Source organism: Dendrobates tinctorius, unplaced genomic scaffold (assembly GCF_039654945.1).
Source record: "Dendrobates tinctorius isolate UK_male_01 unplaced genomic scaffold, ASM3965494v1 ptg000202l, whole genome shotgun sequence".
In the NCBI taxonomy this organism is placed as follows: Eukaryota; Metazoa; Chordata; class Amphibia; order Anura; family Dendrobatidae; genus Dendrobates; species Dendrobates tinctorius.
Window position 1 is genome coordinate 78,528 of NW_027361869.1, and position 19,444 is coordinate 97,971.

The 19,444-nt window shown below is 48.3% G+C and overlaps 1 protein-coding gene across 1 annotated transcript in view; it reads left to right on the plus strand.

Moving 5' to 3' along the window:
• The first annotated feature begins 1,305 nt into the window (after nt 1–1,305).
• The window catches only part of SBK1 (SH3 domain binding kinase 1), a 79,400-nt gene continuing 61,261 nt past the window's right edge, over nt 1,306–19,444 (plus strand). Inside the window, exon 1 of the mRNA XM_073553492.1 lies at nt 1,306–1,886. Within this exon, the coding sequence (XP_073409593.1) occupies nt 1,825–1,886 (62 nt within the window). The 5' untranslated portion in view covers nt 1,306–1,824. The remainder of the gene's footprint in view (nt 1,887–19,444) is intronic.

Genomic DNA, 19,444 nt, shown 5'->3' on the forward strand with positions numbered 1-19,444 from the left:
TTCTCCTTTGGTCTCATCTGACCAGAGCCCTTCTTCCACATGCTCGCTGTGTCCCTAAGGCTATGTTCACACGTTGCATTTTTGCAGTGTTTTTTAATGCAAATTTTCAGCTGCGCACATCTTGGTTTTATTTTCCTGACTGATTTGGAAAACTGCTGCGTTTTTTAAAGCTGCAGCATGTCCCTTCTTTCAGCATATTTGCAGCATTTCTTCGCCTATAGGAAACAATGGATAAATGCAAAATTGCAACAACAAAAAACGCAGATATCAGTTTTTGCTGCCTTTTTGGTGCAAAAAACCCAAGAAAGGAAAATCAAGCTTTTTTTTTTTTGGGGGGGGGGGGCACTAAACTTTATCAACATGCACAAGAGACAGCTTGAACTTTGCATTAAAAAAAAAAAAATGCTTCAAACACGCAACATGTGAACATAGCTTTATGTGGCTTTTTGCAAATTGCAAACATGACTTCTTATGGCTGGCTTTCAAAAATGTCTTTCTTCTTGCCACTCTTCCATAAAGACCAGATTTGTGGAGTATATAACTAATATTTGTCCTGTTGACAGATTCTCCCACCTGAGCCGTGGATCTCTGCAGCTCCTCCACAGTGACCGTGGGCCTCTTGGCTGTTTCACTAATTAGTTCTCTCCTTGCTTGGTATGTCAGTTTGGGTGGACGGCCATGTCTCGGTAGGTTTGCAGTTGTGCCATACTCCTTCCATTTTTGGCTGATGGATTGATCAGTGCTCCACGAGATATTCAGAGTTTTGGCTATTTTTTTCATAACCTAACCCAACTTTACTTTTCTCCACAACTTTATCCTTGACCTGTCTGGTGAGCTCCTTGGTTTCATGATTGTGTTTGATCCCTAATGTTCTCACACAAGCCTGAGACCTTCACAGAATGGCGGTAGTTATACTGAGACTATGTTACACCCAGGAGGACTCACTTTACTAATTATGTGACTTCTGGGGGCAATTGGTTACTCAGGATTTTATTCAGGGGTATCAGTCTACAGGGGGCTGAATACGAATGCACAACACAATTTTCAGATTTCTGTTTTTAAAATAATTAGAAACCATATATTTTCTTTTATATTTCACAAATAATCTATCCTTCCCTCCATCCTCTTGGTGATTAGTGGCACATCGCAGGTCCCCAGTGTACGGCGGTATGTATCCGTGCTGTCGCTGTGACGGATTACAAAGGGTTACCCTGGCAGAATTGGTAGCATGAGCTATTTATACCAGGCTGTGTCTGTTACCGCCAGCAGGCTGCTCGCACACCCCTCTGTGTGTGTACACAAGTGTGTGTGCGTGGCGGTGTGATGGCAGCTCTCTCCGCAGCTTGGGTCAAATCTGCCACATGCAGCCCCGGTCCTGGGGGAGTAAGACACAAATTGGGGGATGAAAGCCCCTAGGACATCCAGTCGGCAGCACAGGCTTCATTCACAGGATGTCTCCTGCAGAGCATCCAGCCCTTTAATTCTGCAGAACATCAATCAATTAAACCTGCCTGCTTCCATCATTGCCCTCTTCTAAGAAGACACATTAGAGGAGATCTGCCTCTTTAACGCCTGCAGAGCATCGCTCCATAAACTCCTTCAGCCATCGGCTATTGCTTTTCTGTGGTCATCTCACGAAAGAAGAGACTAAGAAAGTCATCATATCCTCGTACTCCGTCCACAAGACTTAGTATACCCTTCTCATTTTTCTTGCAGACTTGGCATCTTGTGCCCTGGTAGGTGTGAGAGAAACTCAAGGAGTCAACACCAGGTGTACCAACCCCAGTCCAGGGAATCCTTCATGTTATCTCACCCAGCCGGCTCATGGAGTCCTTCTGCTTCATCTGTTTCCATCGGAAAGCTCTGCAGCAGCTGCCAAGCACAAGGTAAGAGTGGGCATAGTATGGTAGATGTACCCAGGATGTGCCAGGCGACACAAGGTCACGTTACATGGCATGAGCATTGTATGGCGTAAAGATGAAAATATTCTGTTTTTACAGGTTTATTGGTCTTCGCCAACCTATAAGCTAATTCCTGTTATTACCCTATTTATCGTGGGCACTGCCAGTTCTTTAATTCTGCCCACACCTGACTGATTGCGGAATTTGGTAAAGTTTTATTAAAGTGCCAAGCTAATTTTATACGAGTCCATACATTATCTTAGCACCCCCAGACTTGCATGGTGGCAGCCTCTTATACAGTTTATAGCCGTGACCCTCCATACTGAACGCTGCTGTTTAACGAGCCCTGCACCTGTGTGATCCCGGGGGATTGGTGACCAAACAGTGATAATGGATGACAGGAAGCAGAGATCTTGGGAAAAAAAAGAGACACTGATACTAAAAAGTGTAACTTATCATTATACAACGCATAGGCTTTATCTACCGAACGTGTAATATCGCTTTAAATAGACTTATTCTAATGGAGGAGTAATGCATTCTGGGTCCTGGATGATTTTCTCTCCATAATATGTGATGTTGTGATTTCATTAATATAAGTTTTTCCTGTTTTTAGCCTGGAGTGTGAGAACTTTCACCTCTCTGTCATGGCCTGAGACGTCATATGTCTTTTATTAAAAACGTCAGATGTTATTAATTTTTGGGTGTGCTACCCCAAGGCACGAAACATCCTAAAAATACCGTCTTCCCAGACTTGTTCCCTTTCCTCCTGCCACCTCGTTATTTCCATTCCTCTCACCTGCAGATTCTTATTCTCTTACCCTAAAAATAACTTCTGTGCTCGCAGGCGCCCTCCCTCCTGTCACATCAGGTGCTCTTCCTCTCGCCCCTCTTCACATACACTGTCATGTGCACGTAGACCCAGCGTCGCCCCCAGAAGTAATCCCACTGTCCGTCAGTACTTGTGGATATTGTCTTATATCGAAAGGAGCAAATTCTAAAAAGAGAGAAAGAGAGAGAAGTCCGAATGTTCTGTGTAAGAAGCGTTGCACCCACCATGGCAGCCGAAACGTGACGCCATCCACACCTCTGTACATAACGTGTCCGGGGGTCCGGGGACACATGAGAAAGTGCTGATCACCGAGCCGGGATTTATCTGTTCTTCCTGTAACTCATTCCATTAGAAAAAACACCCGGTCTCTGCCCTGAGATGGCTGATAACAGAGAACAGAAGACATCTGTGTCTGCCTATCTATCTATAATCTATCTATCTATCATCTATCTATTATTTATCTATATAATCTATTATCTATATATCTAAATTTTTGGTCCAGATGAAGCTGCCTTGGCAGCGATTTCTCATTACATTACACCAGTTTTCCGCAGTGATTTCTTAGTCTTTTCTTTCCCAATATCTATGACATGTTTGTAGCAGAAGAGGTTGGGGGTTTCAGGTGGTATTTTGTACCTCTACCTGCGACTGTCAGGATATGCTGTGAGTTGTAGTTTTACTAGTGAACCACAAGTTAAACTAGCATCCCAATCTTCTATATGTGGGATAGTAGTACATGTACCCGTATAGATGTGGGGTAGTAGTACATGTGCCCATATAGATGTGGGATAGTAGTACACGTACCCGTATAGATGTGGGGTAGTAGTACACGTACCGTATAGATGTGGGGTAGTAGTACACTTACCGTATAGATGTGGGGTAGTAGTACATGTGCCCATATAGATGTGGGATAGTAGTACACGTACCGTATAGATGTGGGATAGTAGTACATGTACCGTATAGATGTGGGGTAGTAGTACATGTACCGTATAGATGTAGGGTAGTAGTAGACATACCATATAGATGTGGGATAGTGGTACATGTACCCGTATAGATGTGGGGTAGTAGTACACGTACCGTATAGATGTGGGATAGTAGTACGCGTACCGTATAGATGTGGGGTAGTAGTACATGTACCGTATAGATGTAGGGTAGTAGTACATGTACCATATAGATGTGGGATAGTAGTACATGTACCCGTATAGATGTGGGGTAGTAGTACATGTACCGTATAGATGTGGCGTAGTAGTACATGTGCCCATATAGATGTGGGATAGTAGTACACGTACCGTATAGATGTGGGGTAGTAGTACATGTACCGTATAGATGTGGGGTAGTAGTACATGTGCCCATATAGATGTGGGATAGTAGTACACGTACCGTATAGATGTGGGATAGTAGTACACGTACCGTATAGATGTGGGATAGTAGTACATGTACCCGTATAGATGGGGGGTAGTAGTACACGTACCGTATAGATGTGGGGTAGTAGTACATGTACCCGTATAGATGTGGGGTAGTAGTACACGTACCGTATAGATGTGGGATAGTAGTACACGTACCATATAGATGTGGGATAGTAGTACACGTACCGTATAGATATGGGATAGTAGTACACGTACCGTATACTGTAGATATGGGATAGTTGTACATGTACCCGTATAGATGTGGGATAGTAGTACACGTACCGTAGAGATGTGGGGTAGTAGTACATGTACCCATATAGATGTGGGATAGTAGTACACGTACCGTATAGATATGGGATAGTAGTACATGTTCCCGTATAGATGTGGGATAGTAGTACATGTTCCCGTATAGATGTGGGATAGTAGTACATGTTCCCGTATAGATGTGGGATAGTAGTACATGTTCCCGTATAGATGTGGGATAGTAGTACATGTTCCCGTATAGATATGGGATAGTAGTACACGTACCGTATAGATGTGGGATAGTAGTACACGTACCGTATACTGTAGATATGGGATAGTAGTACACGTACCGTATAGATGTGGGGTAGTAGTACACGTACCATATAGATATGGGATAGTAGTACATGTATCCGTATAGATGTGGGGTAGTAGTACATGTACCCTTATAGATGGGGGTAGTAGTACATGTACCGTATAGATATGGGATAGTAGTACATGTATCCGTATAGATGTGGGGTAGTAGTACATGTACCCTTATAGATGTGGGGTAGTAGTACATGTACCTGTATACATGTGGGGTAGTAGTACACGTACCCTTATAGATGTGGGATAGTAGTACATGTTCCCGTATAGATGTGGAATAGTAGTACATGTACCCATATAGATGTGGGATAGTAGTACACGTACCGTATAGATGTGGGATAGTAGTACATGTACCCATATAGATGTGGGATAGTAGTACACGTACCCTTATAGATGTGGGATAGTAGTACATGTTCCCGTATAGATGTGGGATAGTAGTACATGTTCCCGTATAGATGTGGAATAGTAGTACATGTACCCATATAGATGTGGGATAGTAGTACACGTACCGTATAGATGTGGGATAGTAGTACATGTACCCATATAGATGTGGGATAGTAGTACACGTACCGTAGAGATGTGGGGTAGTAGTACATGTACCCATATAGATGTGGGATAGTAGTACACGTACCGTATAGATATGGGATAGTAGTACATGTACCCGTACACACATGCACATCAGTGTAGCATGTATTCTGTGTATTCTTGGCCGTCTCATACTCCCATCATTCTTTGTCCACTTTCTTTTCCCATCTCAGCTCTCCGTGCCCGTCCCTCCTGCTGTAATTACACTTCTGAGAAGTTCTGCGGCCATTGCTTTACCTTCCTGATGGATTTGTGTGGTTACAAAGAGGCATCCAGACCTGCCGGCAGTACCACTAATTCTAACACAAATATCCAGACCGCGGGCCCAGATCTGGGAGATTTCAATCCATGAAACATTAACTACAGCTGAGGCCAGCAGGGCTTTTTATATTGGGTTACTGCTGACCTCGGAGGGTTAAATAAACGTTCACCTCAGATTAACGGAAGCCATGCACGCTAATGAAACGAGAATCAATTCTGGGTGTCTGGGAGTCCTGGGCGCGTTGGGGTCCTGGGTGTCTGGGGGTCCTGGGTGTCTGGGAGTCCTGGGCGCAGGGGGGGGTCCTGGATGTCTGGGAGACTTGGGCGCATGGGGGTCCTGGGTGTCTGGGGGTCCTGGGAGTCCTGGGCGCATGGGGGTCCTGGGTGTCTGGGGGTCCTGGGTGTCTGGGAGTCCTGGGCGCATGGGGGTCCTGGGTGTCTGGGGGTCCTGGGTGGCTGGGGGTCCTGGGTGTCTGGGAGTCCTGGGCGCGTGGGGGTCCTGGGTGTCTGGGAGTCCTGGGCGCGTGGGGGTCCTGGGCACGTGGGAGTCCTGGGCGCGTGGGGGTCCTGGGTGTCTGGGGGTCCTGGGTGTCTGGGAGTCCTGGGCGCGTGGGGGTCCTGGGCGCGTGGGGGTCCTGGGTGTCTGGGAGTCCTGGGCGCGTGGGGGTCCTGGGTGTTGGGAGTTTTGGTGGTCTCTATTTTTTCCTTTCTGTTACTGTATGCACATGGCCGGTTTGCGTGTATGGGGTCTTCGAGGGTCTATATTGTCAAGCACCGATGCACACTGTGGTGTCTCTGTACGACTCCTTATACTTTCCTAGAAGAAATGCAATATGATGCCCCTCCATTAAAGCTATAATCAGTTTGATTTGTCATTGCTTAACGTTCGCTCAGACCTCGACAGATCCTAAAAAGAAAGGGGGTTGCAGCGCTGTGTCCCCTTCATCACTTTCCCAGCCATGCAGCTGCACAGAGACACTGAAGCAGCGCTGCGGCCCCTTCATTCTCAGGATCGGCGGGGGTCCCGGACGTCAGGATATTGCTGTTTTATAGAACTCTTATCTGCTGGAAAATTGCTATAAAATCAGTATGTACAGTACATGTGGCGCCACTCTACCAATTATTCCCTAATGATCATGACCTCCTAAAGTTGTATAATGTCTGCAGGTGAGGTTTTATATCTTGCCCTAGTTTTTTTAAATTTTCGGGAAAGTTGGGTGACTACCAGAATGAAAGATCAATTTCATTCAATTTAAGGTCAATGCAAAACCGGACCCCCATGATTCTAAGGTCCCATGCAAATGGGTTTTGTAAAATGTGGCTGCAATACCCTGACCCTAAAATATAGCATTATACCTCTTTACTATCATCTTATAGGATTTTCCATCACTTTATGTTCTTTAGGGGTCACCAAACCTGAGAATGAACGGGTCACAATGCTAGGGTAGCTCTGCATCCCCTTTTTCGGTCACCCACTTTGCAGGGAACTGCAGCACAGCTACATGGAAATGAATGGAGACATGCAGTATTAAATCAGCATTGCAGCCGCTTTATTCTCAGGATTAATAGGACTCCCAGAGGTCAGACCCCCACCGATCACTGCGTCATAGCACGTCCTTGCTATATACCATCACCTTTTATGAGACGGGAATACTACTTTAAAGAGCAGCACGTACTATATCCTATTGATCCCAGATGGAATATCCATCCTTTTGGACCTTGGAAAAATAGAAAAAAAAAATCAGCATTTTAGAGAACTAGACCTCACCATTTAGTATTTTTTGCAGCTCTGCCTCTGCTGTCACAGAGACTTTTCTCATATATTGTATCTGTTGGTGTACTCCCCTAGGACAACCAGTAGAGGGCGCCATGGTATTGGGGGATAGCCATGTGCAGGGTTCTCCTCCCGGTCATGTTCTTGACATTAGATCAGATGCATGACTTTGACGCTGACCCGATTATTCTTGGCACTTCATATTTGTAGGATAAATATCCAGTTTGCATTAATCATGATCAGACTTCAGAATTGGCTATTAAAGGGGGATGCATAAGCTCGGGGTATCCTGCTAAGTCTAACTGATCCTACAAGGTCCCGGTGCTCCACCGACTTCATTGAAGGAGTATTTCCATCCTAGACATTTATGGGATATCCATAGAAAAGTTTAATAAATGTCTCCAGAACTGGGGGTCCGCCGACCCCCATGGGTAAGCAATGACTTCCAATCTTTAAGGGGAGCACAATTCTAATAAGTTTAGTGCATTTTTACCCATCGGCGCAGCACAAAATGATTTTAGTTGATTCTCCTTGATTTTTTTTTTTTGGTACATTAATCATCCACGGTCTTTGCTAATTCCTCCTGGACACAGACGAGAGGTCAATGTGCTACGTGTAAGATTAAGGCTCAGCCTTGCAGTCAGGATTATTTTCCCAGACTGCGGCAGACAGGACGTAATATGTCAGTATTAAGTCATCAGTCAGCCACCGGCGCTGGATGTCTGTCTGGTGTGCGACCTGTCCAGTAATGTGACATCACCTATATCTACAGGCCGTCTCTATAAACCTTATATGGCTTTCTGACCGACGTAACCGTAGAAGGTCGTGTTAAGCCGCTGAATCCTGTTGACCTTACCCTATGATAGTTGTGGCTCTACGTCTGGAGGTTTGCAGGCCACGCTCGCCGTGTTCAATCGGCCTGCAGACAAATGCCATAATCCGCGGCAGCAGAACGTTCCCCGTCTCCCTATAAGATCCCACAGCTGTGGGTTTAATCTCACTTCATCAGCGCTCGGGCCGAGAACTTGTCACTGGCTTTATCAGACTCCGGACGAACCGCGATGCATTGTAGGCGAGAGGAACTATCTGTGGTGCTGAAGTCAGAACCTGCTCTTACTTCTCGCCATTTGCAGTGCTTTGGAGCCTATTGTTTCCTGTTAACAGCCATTTTAGGCAGGGGAGCAGCTGAGAGATGAGCAACATTAAATAAACAATGCCCCCCCCCCCATATCAGCCATGCCCCCTCACATCAGTTCTTGGGCACTTCACCTCTGTTGGAGTCCCTCAGATCAGCTTGCAGAGTCTGTGGTCTCCTAGATTAGTTCTCAGGGCCCGACATTCATCTATGGTCTCCTGCATGAGCTCTTAGGACCCATCCATTTAGCGATGGTCCCGTAGACTGGAGCTGATGACCCCTATTCAGCTCTGATCCCTATGATCAACTCCTGCGGTCCCTCCATTCATCTGTGGTCCCTACGATCAATTCCTAGGTGCCTTCTATTTATCTGTGGCCCTTCAAATCAGCTCCTAGGGTCTCCTATCATTTATCTTGGGGTCCCCCAAGTAAACAATGAGAGCCTCTTCATCCAGCCATGATGCACAAATAAGTTCCTAATGCCCCCTTAATCAGTTATGGTCCCACATCTAATTTCCTAAGGCCACCCCTATTCAGCTCTGGTCCCAAAGATCACCTCCCAGGGCCACTTTATTCAACTATGGTCCAGCAGATCAGTTCCCAGTGACTCTTTATTTATTTGGATTTCCTCAGGCCTTTACTAGGGCCCCTAAATTTAACTTTGGCCTCAAAGTTTAGCACTGAGGGCTCTTTCATCCAGTGATGGCCTTCAGATCATCTCTTAAGGTTACCCATCCTTCAGCTGTGGATGGACTTTCAAATCAGCACTGAGGTCCCCCTTCATCCATCTGTGGTGTACAACTCTGCTCCAAGAGACCCCATTATTGAGTTATGGGCCTTTGGATTATTTCCTAGGGTCTCACATTCAGCTGTTATCAAAAAGACCAACTTCTAGGCCACTTCATTCAACTTTAGTACCTCATATATGCTTGTAACACCCTTATATGCAGCTGCAGTCCTACAGATCAGTTCCTGGGTTCATTATTCAACCATGGTCCTTCAGACCAGCTTCTGGAGGGCCTAACCCCTTTTATCTTTGATTTCTTAGGTGAATTCTGGCCCTGCCCTTGATTCAGGTGTGGACTCTCCAATTATCTTCTGTGATTTATCTTTGTGCCGTCTTCTCTTAGATCAGCTACCGACCCCCTTATTCAGTTTTGATAACATCCAACCCCACATTCAGCTGTCGACCCTCATATTAGCTCCTTCCCCAAAATCAGCTGTGATCCCTCGTATTCCCTTGTCCTCACATTCAGCTGTGGACCTCATTTGATCTTGCCCAACAATCATCTGTGGACCCTCATATTGGCTCCTTCCCCACATTCAGCTGTGGACCCTCTTATTCCCTTGTCCCGATATTCAGCTGTGGACCTTAATATTATCTCCTGCCCCACATTCAGTCGACCCTCGTATTCGGACTTGCACCATATTCAGTTGCTGATCTTCATATTTCCTTCTGCTCCGCAATCAGCTGTGGACCCTCACATTAGCTCCTGACACACAATAAGCTGTGGACCCTCGTGTTCCCTTGTCCCCACATTCAATTGTGGACCTTCATTATGTCCTGCCCCACTATCAGCTGTGGACGCTCATATTAGCTCCTACACCATATTCAGCTGTGGACCCTCATATTCACTTCTGCCCCTTAATCAGCTGTGACGCTCATACTAGTTCTTGCCCCACATTCAGTTATGGACCCCCATGTTCAGCTATGGACACTAATATTTTCTTCTGCCCCATAATCAGTCGTGGACTTTTGTATTCGCTCCTACACCATATTCAGTTGTAGACCCTCATATTGGTTCTTGTCCCACATTCAGTTATGGACCCCCGTATTCCGCTGTGACCCTCATATTAGCTCCTGCCTCCTATCCTTGCACTGTGGTCCCTCAGGTCCGATCCCAAGTGGTCCCAGTGTGACCACCATGCTTACGAGCACACATCTCGTGTCTTGTAGGACCACTCGCTCTGGGGACAGCGATCTGCCATACAAGTTGGATTTAGTCATGGTTAGCCGGCCTGAGCTAATTACCGCCCGTGTTATTATTATCCTCATTATCATCTTTATTTGTAGAAAACATTACAGCAATCTAATGGCATTACTGTTTACGACGGCGTTAAAATGGAAATATGGTGCCTGGGGCTGGCAGCTGCCAGCTTCACTCCTGGCCAAAAAAGAAAATAAATAAAGAAAAAATATGAAAAAAAATCCTCCTATTGTTTCATAGCGGAGCCTGCGCCCGTGATAATTGTCTGATGATTGTGAAATCGGAGAAGACTTTGGAATATTGCATCTGGTTGAGATGTCCAGAGCCGCCGCCTGTCCGTCATCTCCCCCTCCCTGGAATAATGGGTTCCCGGAAGAAAGAAAACTTCATCGTATCATTGGGAAAAATCAATGTCTTCCATTCCCAACCTCTTAGCGTTTCCCGTAAATCAGTGACCTTTCTCTGCCCGGCCGTGGAAGCTACGGGGTTAACGGCTCCTAGGAAGGATAGATGTTTCTTCTCCTCCCTAACCAGATGTATCCCAAAGCAGCAGAATAATCCCCCATAATGTAATACATCGTATGAGAATGCCCCTTATATACTATTAACACCCTGTTACGCCGATGGTGACAAGGGCAAGAGTGGACCCACTGGACCGTGACGCCGAACCCGCCCCGTGCGAGCGCGCCAGGTGGGACAAACCCCTATACAGGGACTGTTAGGGAGCAGGCACAGAGAGTTCAAGCGCCACGGCAGCCAGGACCAGGGGTCGACTCGATAAGATGGCCAGTCGATGTAGAGCAACGGGGATCCTGAAGAGGAGTCCGGGATAACCAGAGTCCGGAGGGAGGAGTTAGTAGGGTGCAGGATGGTGGAGGGAGACGGGAGGCCTGAAGGAGACGGGGCTGGAGCAGGAGCTGAAAGGCAAGGACAAACAGGGGTTAGCAGGAGCCAGAGATGGGAAAACAACGGGAACCAGGGGTAGCAAGCGGGAGCAAGCAAGGCTAGCGGTAGCGAGCAGGGCCTGGACACAAAGAGAGTTAAACTCAATAGTCAGGCACATCCACTGAGGGAGGGCGGCCTGAAATACCTGGTGGCTGCCTCTGATAGGTCAGAGGGGGCTTCCGGGTCAGGGCACGTCAGAGGGTACAGGAGCTGCAGGGACGAGCGGCCTCCGGCGCATACACAGAGGCACAGTGCACGCGGCTGACGGCAGAGGAGGAGGAGCGCGCCGGGAAGTCGCCTGCCGGAAAGCAGGAGGACAGGAGGCGCGCGCCGGAGCGGACAGCGGGACGGATCCAGGGCGAACGGGGGTGCGAGGAGAGCCCCCACCAGAAGAACCCGGACCGGTGGCGGTGAGTATCGGACCGGGGGCGGGACCAGCAGCAGGGCCAGGGGCAGCGCTGACAGTACCCCCTCTCTTACACCCTCCCCTACTGTGCTTAGATAAGAACCTCCTAAGAATGCGTGGGGCATTGATATTCTCCTGCAGCTCCCATGATCTCTCCTCGGGGCCAAAACCTTTCCAATCAATTAGAAAAAAGGTTTTACCCTTAACCTTTTTTGAGGCCAAAATGTCCTTCACCTCGAAGACATCATCAGAACCGACTGGTAGAGGAGAAGAGGAATGGAACCGATTCAAGACAACTGGCTTAAGAAGAGAGACGTGGAAGGTGCGAGGCGGGTAACTCCAACTTGTAGGCCATGTTGTTAATGCGCTTGAGAATCTTGAAAGGCCCAATGTAGCGAGGTCCCAGTTTGTAGGAGGGAAGCTTCAACCTGATGTACTTAGCCGAAAGCCATACTCGTTGCCCTGGGAGGTAAGTTGGGGAATCCAAACGCCTTTTGTCAGCGTGTTTCTTCATGCGCTCTCCAGACCTTTTGAGAGCCTCCTTAGTCTCAGACCAGATCTTGGAGAACTCTAGAGTCAAGGAATCCGCTGCAGGTACAGCGGAAGTAGTGGATATAGGTAGAGGAATACCAGGATGCATCCCAAATACCACAAAAAACGGGGACTTGACTTAGGACTCGCTGGAATGATTATTATAGGCGAATTCTGCCCAGGGAAGAAGGTGGACCCAATTATCTTGATGCGCATTGGAAAACAGACGTAGATATGACGCCAGCACCTGGTTAACGCGTTCCACTTGACCGTTGGACTGAGGATGATACGCTGAGGAAAAGTCTAATTTCACCTCCAGAAGTCTACTTAAGGCTCTCCAAAAACGAGAGGTGAATTGTACACCCTGGTCTGAGACAATGTGTTGCGGGAAGCTGTGAAGGCGGAAGATGTGCTGGATAAAAATCTTCGCCAACTCAGGAGCGGAGGGCAGCGCTGGAAGAGGAACGAAGTGGGCCATTTTGGAGAAGCGATCTATTGCAACAAGGATAGTCGTGCATCCGGACGAGCAGGGTAGATCCGTGATGAAATCCAGAGCTATATGTTGCCATGGAGTCGAGGGAATCGGCAAGGGAAGCAGAAGTCCCGAGGGTGGCCGTCTAGGAACCTTGATCCTGGCACAAGAGGGACAAGAAGCCGTAAAGTCAGTCACATCCTGACGAAGAGAGGGCTTCCAATAAAAACAAGCAATAAGATCCAGTGTCTTCTTAACTCCAACATGTCCCCAAACTTTAGAGGAATGTCCCCAACGTAGCACCCCTTTCCTGTCAGACTCTGGAACGTAGGTTTTGCCCGGAGGCGGATCAATCAGTCTCACCGGGGCCACAGTAATGATCTTTGCCGGGTCGATAATGTGAGTCGGTTCTTCCACCACATCGGGAGACTGCAGGGACCGGGACAACGCATCCGCCTTGATGTTATTTGGCCCGGGACGGAAACGCAGTTCTAAATCGAAGCGAACAAAGAAGAGAGACCATCTGGCTTGCCGGGGGTTGAGTCTCTGGGCTGACTGGAGGTATGCCAGGTTTTTATGGTCGGTAAAGATGGTGAACGGGTGGACCGACCCCTCGAGGAGATAGTGCCACTCTTCTAAAGTAGTGCCAACTTTCTGGCTAGCAACTCACGGTCCCCGATGGAGTAATTACACTCTGGAGGAGAGAAGGCCTTTGAGAAGAACCTGCATGTAACCAAGCTGCCGGACTGGGACCTCTGAGAGAGCACTGCACCGGCTCCCGTGGAAGAAGCATCTACCTCCATAATGAACGGTTTGTTAGCCTCGGGACGGCGTAAAACAGGTGCAGCTGCAAAGGCTTGTTTCAAACAAGAAAAGGCTTCTTCGGCCTCCGGGGGCCAGACTGAGGAGTTGACGCCCTTATGAGTGAGGCTGGAAATGGCTTTGATGACGGCTGAAAAATGTGGCACAAATTGACGATAGTAATTGGCAAAGCCGAGAAAACGTTGAATCGCCTTGACCCCAACTGGACGTGGCCACTGAAGAATTGCCGACAGTTTTTCAGGATCCATTTCCAATCCAGAATCCGAAACTATGTAGCCCAAGAAGGGCAAGGAAGACTGCTTAAAGAGACATTTTTCAAGCTTCGCGTAGAGGCGATTCTCCCGCAGACGCTGCAGCACCAGACGAACACTCTTCCTGTGGGAAGCCAGATCCGGAGAAAAAATAAGGCTATCGTCTAGATACACCACCACGCAGGAGTACAGCAAGTCTCGGAAGATATCGTTGACGAACTCCTGAAACACCACGGCGGCGTTGCAGAGGCCAAAGGGCATAACGAGAAATTCGTAATGCCCATCCCGGGTGTTAAAGGCAGTCTTCCACTCGTCGCCGGGGCGAATGCGGATGAGATTATAGGCTCTGCGTAGGTCCAACTTAGAGAAGATGTGGGCTCCCCGTAGACGGTCGAAGAGTTCAGGGATGAGCGGCAAGGGATACTTATTCTTCACGGTAATGTTGTTCAATCCCCGGAAGTCGATGCAAGGACGGAGCAAACCGTCCTTCTTTTTCACAAAGAAGAACCCGGCACCGGCAGGAGAAGAAGACTTCCGTATGAAACCTCTGGCTAAATTCTCACGGACGTACTCGGACATGACCTGAGGTCTCGGCTGGAGACAAGGTAAAATTCGCCCCCTGGGCGGGGTAGTTCCAGGTCGCAAATCGATACCACAGTCGTACGGGCGATGCGGGGGTAGTGTCTCTGCCTCCTTCTTATCAAACACATCCGAAAACGACCAGTATGCGGCTGGTATGCGTAGGACCTCTCCAGAACGCCAATCCAGGACTGGCTCATGTGTCCTAAGCCAGGGAAGGCCGAGCAGCAGAGCATGGGATAGGTTGGGTAGAACGTAGAATGCAATCCACTCTTGGTGCAACGCCCCGATTTGCAGATGCACCTCTTCTATGACCAAGGATACGGGTTCTTTTAGAGGCCTCCCATCCACAGAGGCAATAACGCGTGGAGTCTTCAGAGTGCTCACGGGAATCTGATACTTCTTCACCTCTTTCAGCCTAATGAAGTTCCCCGCCGCGCCTGAGTCCACATAAGCCACCTCCGAGCCACGTCTCTGACCAAAAACCAGCTGAACAGAAAGGGTAAGAGGATGAGAGGAGTGGGACACACATAGGAAGGCCTCTCTTACCTGGCCTAGGTGGAGGAGTTTCCCAGCCTCTCTGGGCAAGAACGCAAGAAGTGGGAAGCGCTGCCACAATACAGACATAGGTCCCTCCGACAACCTCTCCTTTCGGCGTTGTTCCTCCAAACTGACCCGATCCGCCTGCATAAGTTCTGGCGCCGGACCGGAAGAGGAACCGAGAGGACGTGGACTGGATGGCCTGTGAAGAGAAGATGATCTAAGCGGTCTCCTCTCCCTCGCAGCCTCACGGGCGTGTTCTTGAAACCGGAGGTCGATACGGGTGGCCAATGAAGCAAGATCCTCTAAGGCGGTCGGGGTATCTCGCCCAGCTAGTTCGTCCTTAATTTTACTAGAGAGGCCACACCAGAAGGCCCCAAACATAGCCTCATTGTTCCACCCCAACTCAGAGGCCGAGGTACGGAAACGGATGGCGTATTGTCTGACCGTAAGAGTACCCTGAGTGAGGCAGAAAAGGGACTCTGTTGCGGAAGCCAGCCGTCCGGGCTCATCAAAAACTTTTAGGAAAGTGTCCGTGAACGCCTGGACACTGGAGACTATGGGATCGTCCCGCTCCCCCAGGGGGTTCACCCAGGAAAGAGCCTCTCCCTCCAAGTGGGACACGATAAAGGCTACCTTAGCCCGATCGGTAGGGTACTGATGGGGCAGGAGTTCGAAATGCAGCCGGCAATGATTCAAAAAACCCCTGCATAACTTTGGGTCTCCACCATACCGAGGCGGTTTCCCAAGCCTAGGGGACGAAGCAGAGACAGAATCAGGATTGGGGGGTGGGTCTCGCGAGGAGGCCCACTGTAGGAAAAGCAGGCGATCGTCGACCGAAGCCATATAAGAGAGAATATGGGCCTGGGTGTCACGTTGTTGAACCAGCTCTTGCTGGAGGCTGGCCAATTGGGAGGCGTTACCCGGGTCGGCGGCATGCAAGGCCAACAAACGGGAATCCATAGTCTTCATAAAAGACATTATACGGGTCTGTTTCTCCCGTAGGAACACTAACTCTTTCTGGGCGGCGGCCCCAGTGGGGTCCATGGCCTGACTATTCTGTTACGCCGAGGGTGACGAGGGCAAGAGTGGACCCACTGGACCGTGACGCCGAACCCTCCCCATGCGAGCGCGCCAGGTGGGACCAACCCCTATACAGGGACTGTTAGGGAGCAGGCACAGGGAGTTCAAGCGCCACAGCAGCCAGGACCAGGGAAGATGGCCAGTCGATGTAGAGCAACGAGGATCCTGGAGAGGAGTTTGGGATAACCAGAGTCCGGAGGGTGGAGTTAGTAGGGTGCAGGATGGTGGAGGGAGAAGGGAGGCCTGAAGGAGACGGGGCTGGAGCAGGAGCTGAAAGGCAAGGACAAACAGGGGTTAGCAGGAGCCAGAGACGGGAAAACAACGGGAACCAGGGTGTTATGAACTCATTTTCGGCTCCACCAGTTGAGAGTTCCCCTCCCGTTCTCCCTCTGGTGGTGACAGGAGGTAGTGAGGTTGGTTTAAGTGGTAGTGATCTGCCACCTGATGAGGAAGATAACGATTGGATCTCTGGAGTATCAGACTGGATATAAGACAGCTGACGCCCTATCCTAGTGCTGGTGATTCAGTCTGCTTCTCAGGTCCTGGACTTCAGCTCTCTTCCAGTCTTCTCAAGTTAAGTTTGTTTTTTGCTATTGTTCACACTTGCGCTTGTTGGTCAGTTCAGTTTCTTGTGTGGTCAGCCTGCCCCTGCTGGGGCTATGCTGAATTTCCACTCCTATGTATCAGTATTTGCCAAGCTGCTTTTTGTCCTTTATTGGATTGGTCTCTTTTTGCTCTGTCTCAGAATATTTCAGAGTGCTGATATAGGTGTAGAAGTCTAGTGACTTCAGGGTTAATTTTGTTATCAGAAGTATTGGACAATATTTTTGTAGGTTTTTTTGGCAGATTGCAGACAGTGTCTTTCCTTTCCTGTCCTGTTTAGTTTGCCAGGCCCCATCGTTTGCTCAGCCTATTTTCCTGCCTTTGTTTGTAATTTCATCTTGATTCACCGTCAATACATGTGGGGGGCTGTCTTTCCTTTGGGGTCTCCTCTGGGGCAGTTAGTTTTCCTCTTTTCCTGCTTTAGGCTTATGTAGCTCTCCGGTTGTGACGAGGCGTCTAGGACCAACGTAGGAATGCTCCACGGCTGCTGCTAGTTGTGCGGTTAAGTTCAGGGATCTGCAATCTGCATAGTTACCAACTTCTCTGGTTTTCTGAGACTTAGCTTGTTGTTTATTTTTTCCTCCTCGGTGACCCATTCATAACACCAGGGGTAGCAATCGGGAGCAAGCAAGGCTAGCGGTAGCGAACAGGGCCTGGACACAAAGAGAGTTAAACTCAATAGTCAGGCGCCTCCACAGAGGGAGGGCGGCCTGAAATACCTGATGGCTGCCTCTGATAGGTCAGAGGGGGCTTCCGGGTCAGGGCACGTCAGAGGGTACAGGAGCTGCAGGGACGAGTGGCCTCCGGCGCATGCACAGAGGCACAGTGCGCACGGCTGACGGCAGAGAAGGAGGAGCGTGCTGGGAAGCCGCCTGCCACAAAGCAGGAGGACAGGATGCGCGTGCTGGAGCAGACAGTGGGACGGACCCAGGGCGAACGGGAGTGCAAGGAGAACCCCCACCAGAAGAACCCAGACCGGTGGCGGTGAGTATCGGACCGGGGCGGGATCAGCAGCGGGGCCAGGGGCAGCGCTGACACACCCCCATATATACCAGTGAAGCAATGTTTGATTTTAACCACCAAATTTAGTGGATTCTTTTCCCCCAAGTCCAACCTGCAATCGAAATTCTGCATCTAATAATATCTTTCTTGGCTTTTTTTTTCACATGGAAACATTTTTCTCTACCTGCGGCCACCACCAGACGGAGCTCAGGAGCTTACTGCATGCTGTTTTATTATTGAGTTCAATGTATGCAGTAAGCTCCCCCTAGTGGTGACTGCAGGTAGCAAGAGTTTTATAATTTCAGTGCTAGGTCTGCGCAGGAGATTTGGAACTTTGCATCAGAAAACTTTCAAATGCTATAAAGATGGTATTTTTAGTATGAGGTTAGAAAGATGTACGTCATCCAGAAAGAGACAGTATCCGCCAGAGACCGATATTCCATATAATTCAGCGCTCCTAGGGATAAAACTCCGGGGAAATCATTACAGATTACTGAGCTGAACGTTGTCTTCCATATCTCTGAAAGCCTTGGGCTACAAGGGGGCATTCAAGCCTGTTATAAAAAATTACACAATCACCGCCTGGTATTTCTGGGGCCTTTCCTTCCAGTATACCGTATCTGTGCACTTTAGATTTCTTCTGTAAATTCCAAAGAAGAAAAAAAAAGTTTACTATTATGGACCAGAAAGAAATGACTGACCTCCCTGGCAGAGCAAACTGCAGTTATGGCTCCTGTCACTCATAAAAACCGCCATGTTGCATCAATAATGTTTACCGCTGGGCAGGTTTCAGGTGGCAAACTGGACCATTGCTCATATTTGTGACTTGAGCTCAGAACTATATGGCAGTATTACTAAAAGTAGGATTTGTTTATTTAGGATTTTAACACTGTATTTATTGAGCTCTATATGGCGGCATTATGTGTTCTACATATGACAGTATTATCTTGAGACTGTATGGTGAATATGTGAACTGTATATGGCAGTATTATTTTGGCACAACATGGTGCTATTATGTGGCTTATATAGTGGAATTATGTGGGCTGTGTATGGAAGTACAGTTGTGCTCAAAAGTTTACATACCCCGGCAGAATTTTTGCTTTCTTGGCCTTTTTTCAGAGAATATGAATGATAACACCAAAATTTTTCTACACTCATGGTTAGTGGTTGGGTGAAGCCATTTATTGGCAATCTACTGTGTTTTCTCTTTCTAAATCGTAATGACAACCCAAAACATCCAAATGACCCTGATCAAAAGTTCACATACCCCATTTCTTAATACCGTGTATTACCCCCTCTAACATCAATGACAGCTTGAAGTCTTTTGTGGTAGTTGTGGATGAGGTTCTTCATTTTCTCAGATGGTAAAGCTGTCCACTCTTCTTGACAAAAAGCCTCCAGTTCCTGTAAATTCCTGGCCTGTCTAGCATGAACTGCGCACTTGAGATCTCCCCGAGTGGCTCAATGATATTGAGGTCAGGAGACTGAGATAGCCACTCCAGAACCTTCACTTTGTTCTGCTGTAGCCAATGACGGGTCGACTTGGCCTTGTGTTTTGGATCGTTGTCATGTTGGAACGTCCAAGTACGTCCCATGTGCAGCTTCGGGGTGAGGGTGATGATTGCATATTTGCCTCCAGTATTTCCTGATAACGTGCTGCATTCATCTTTCCTTCAACTTTGACCAAGTTTCCTGTTCCTTTGTAGCTTACACATCCCCAAAACA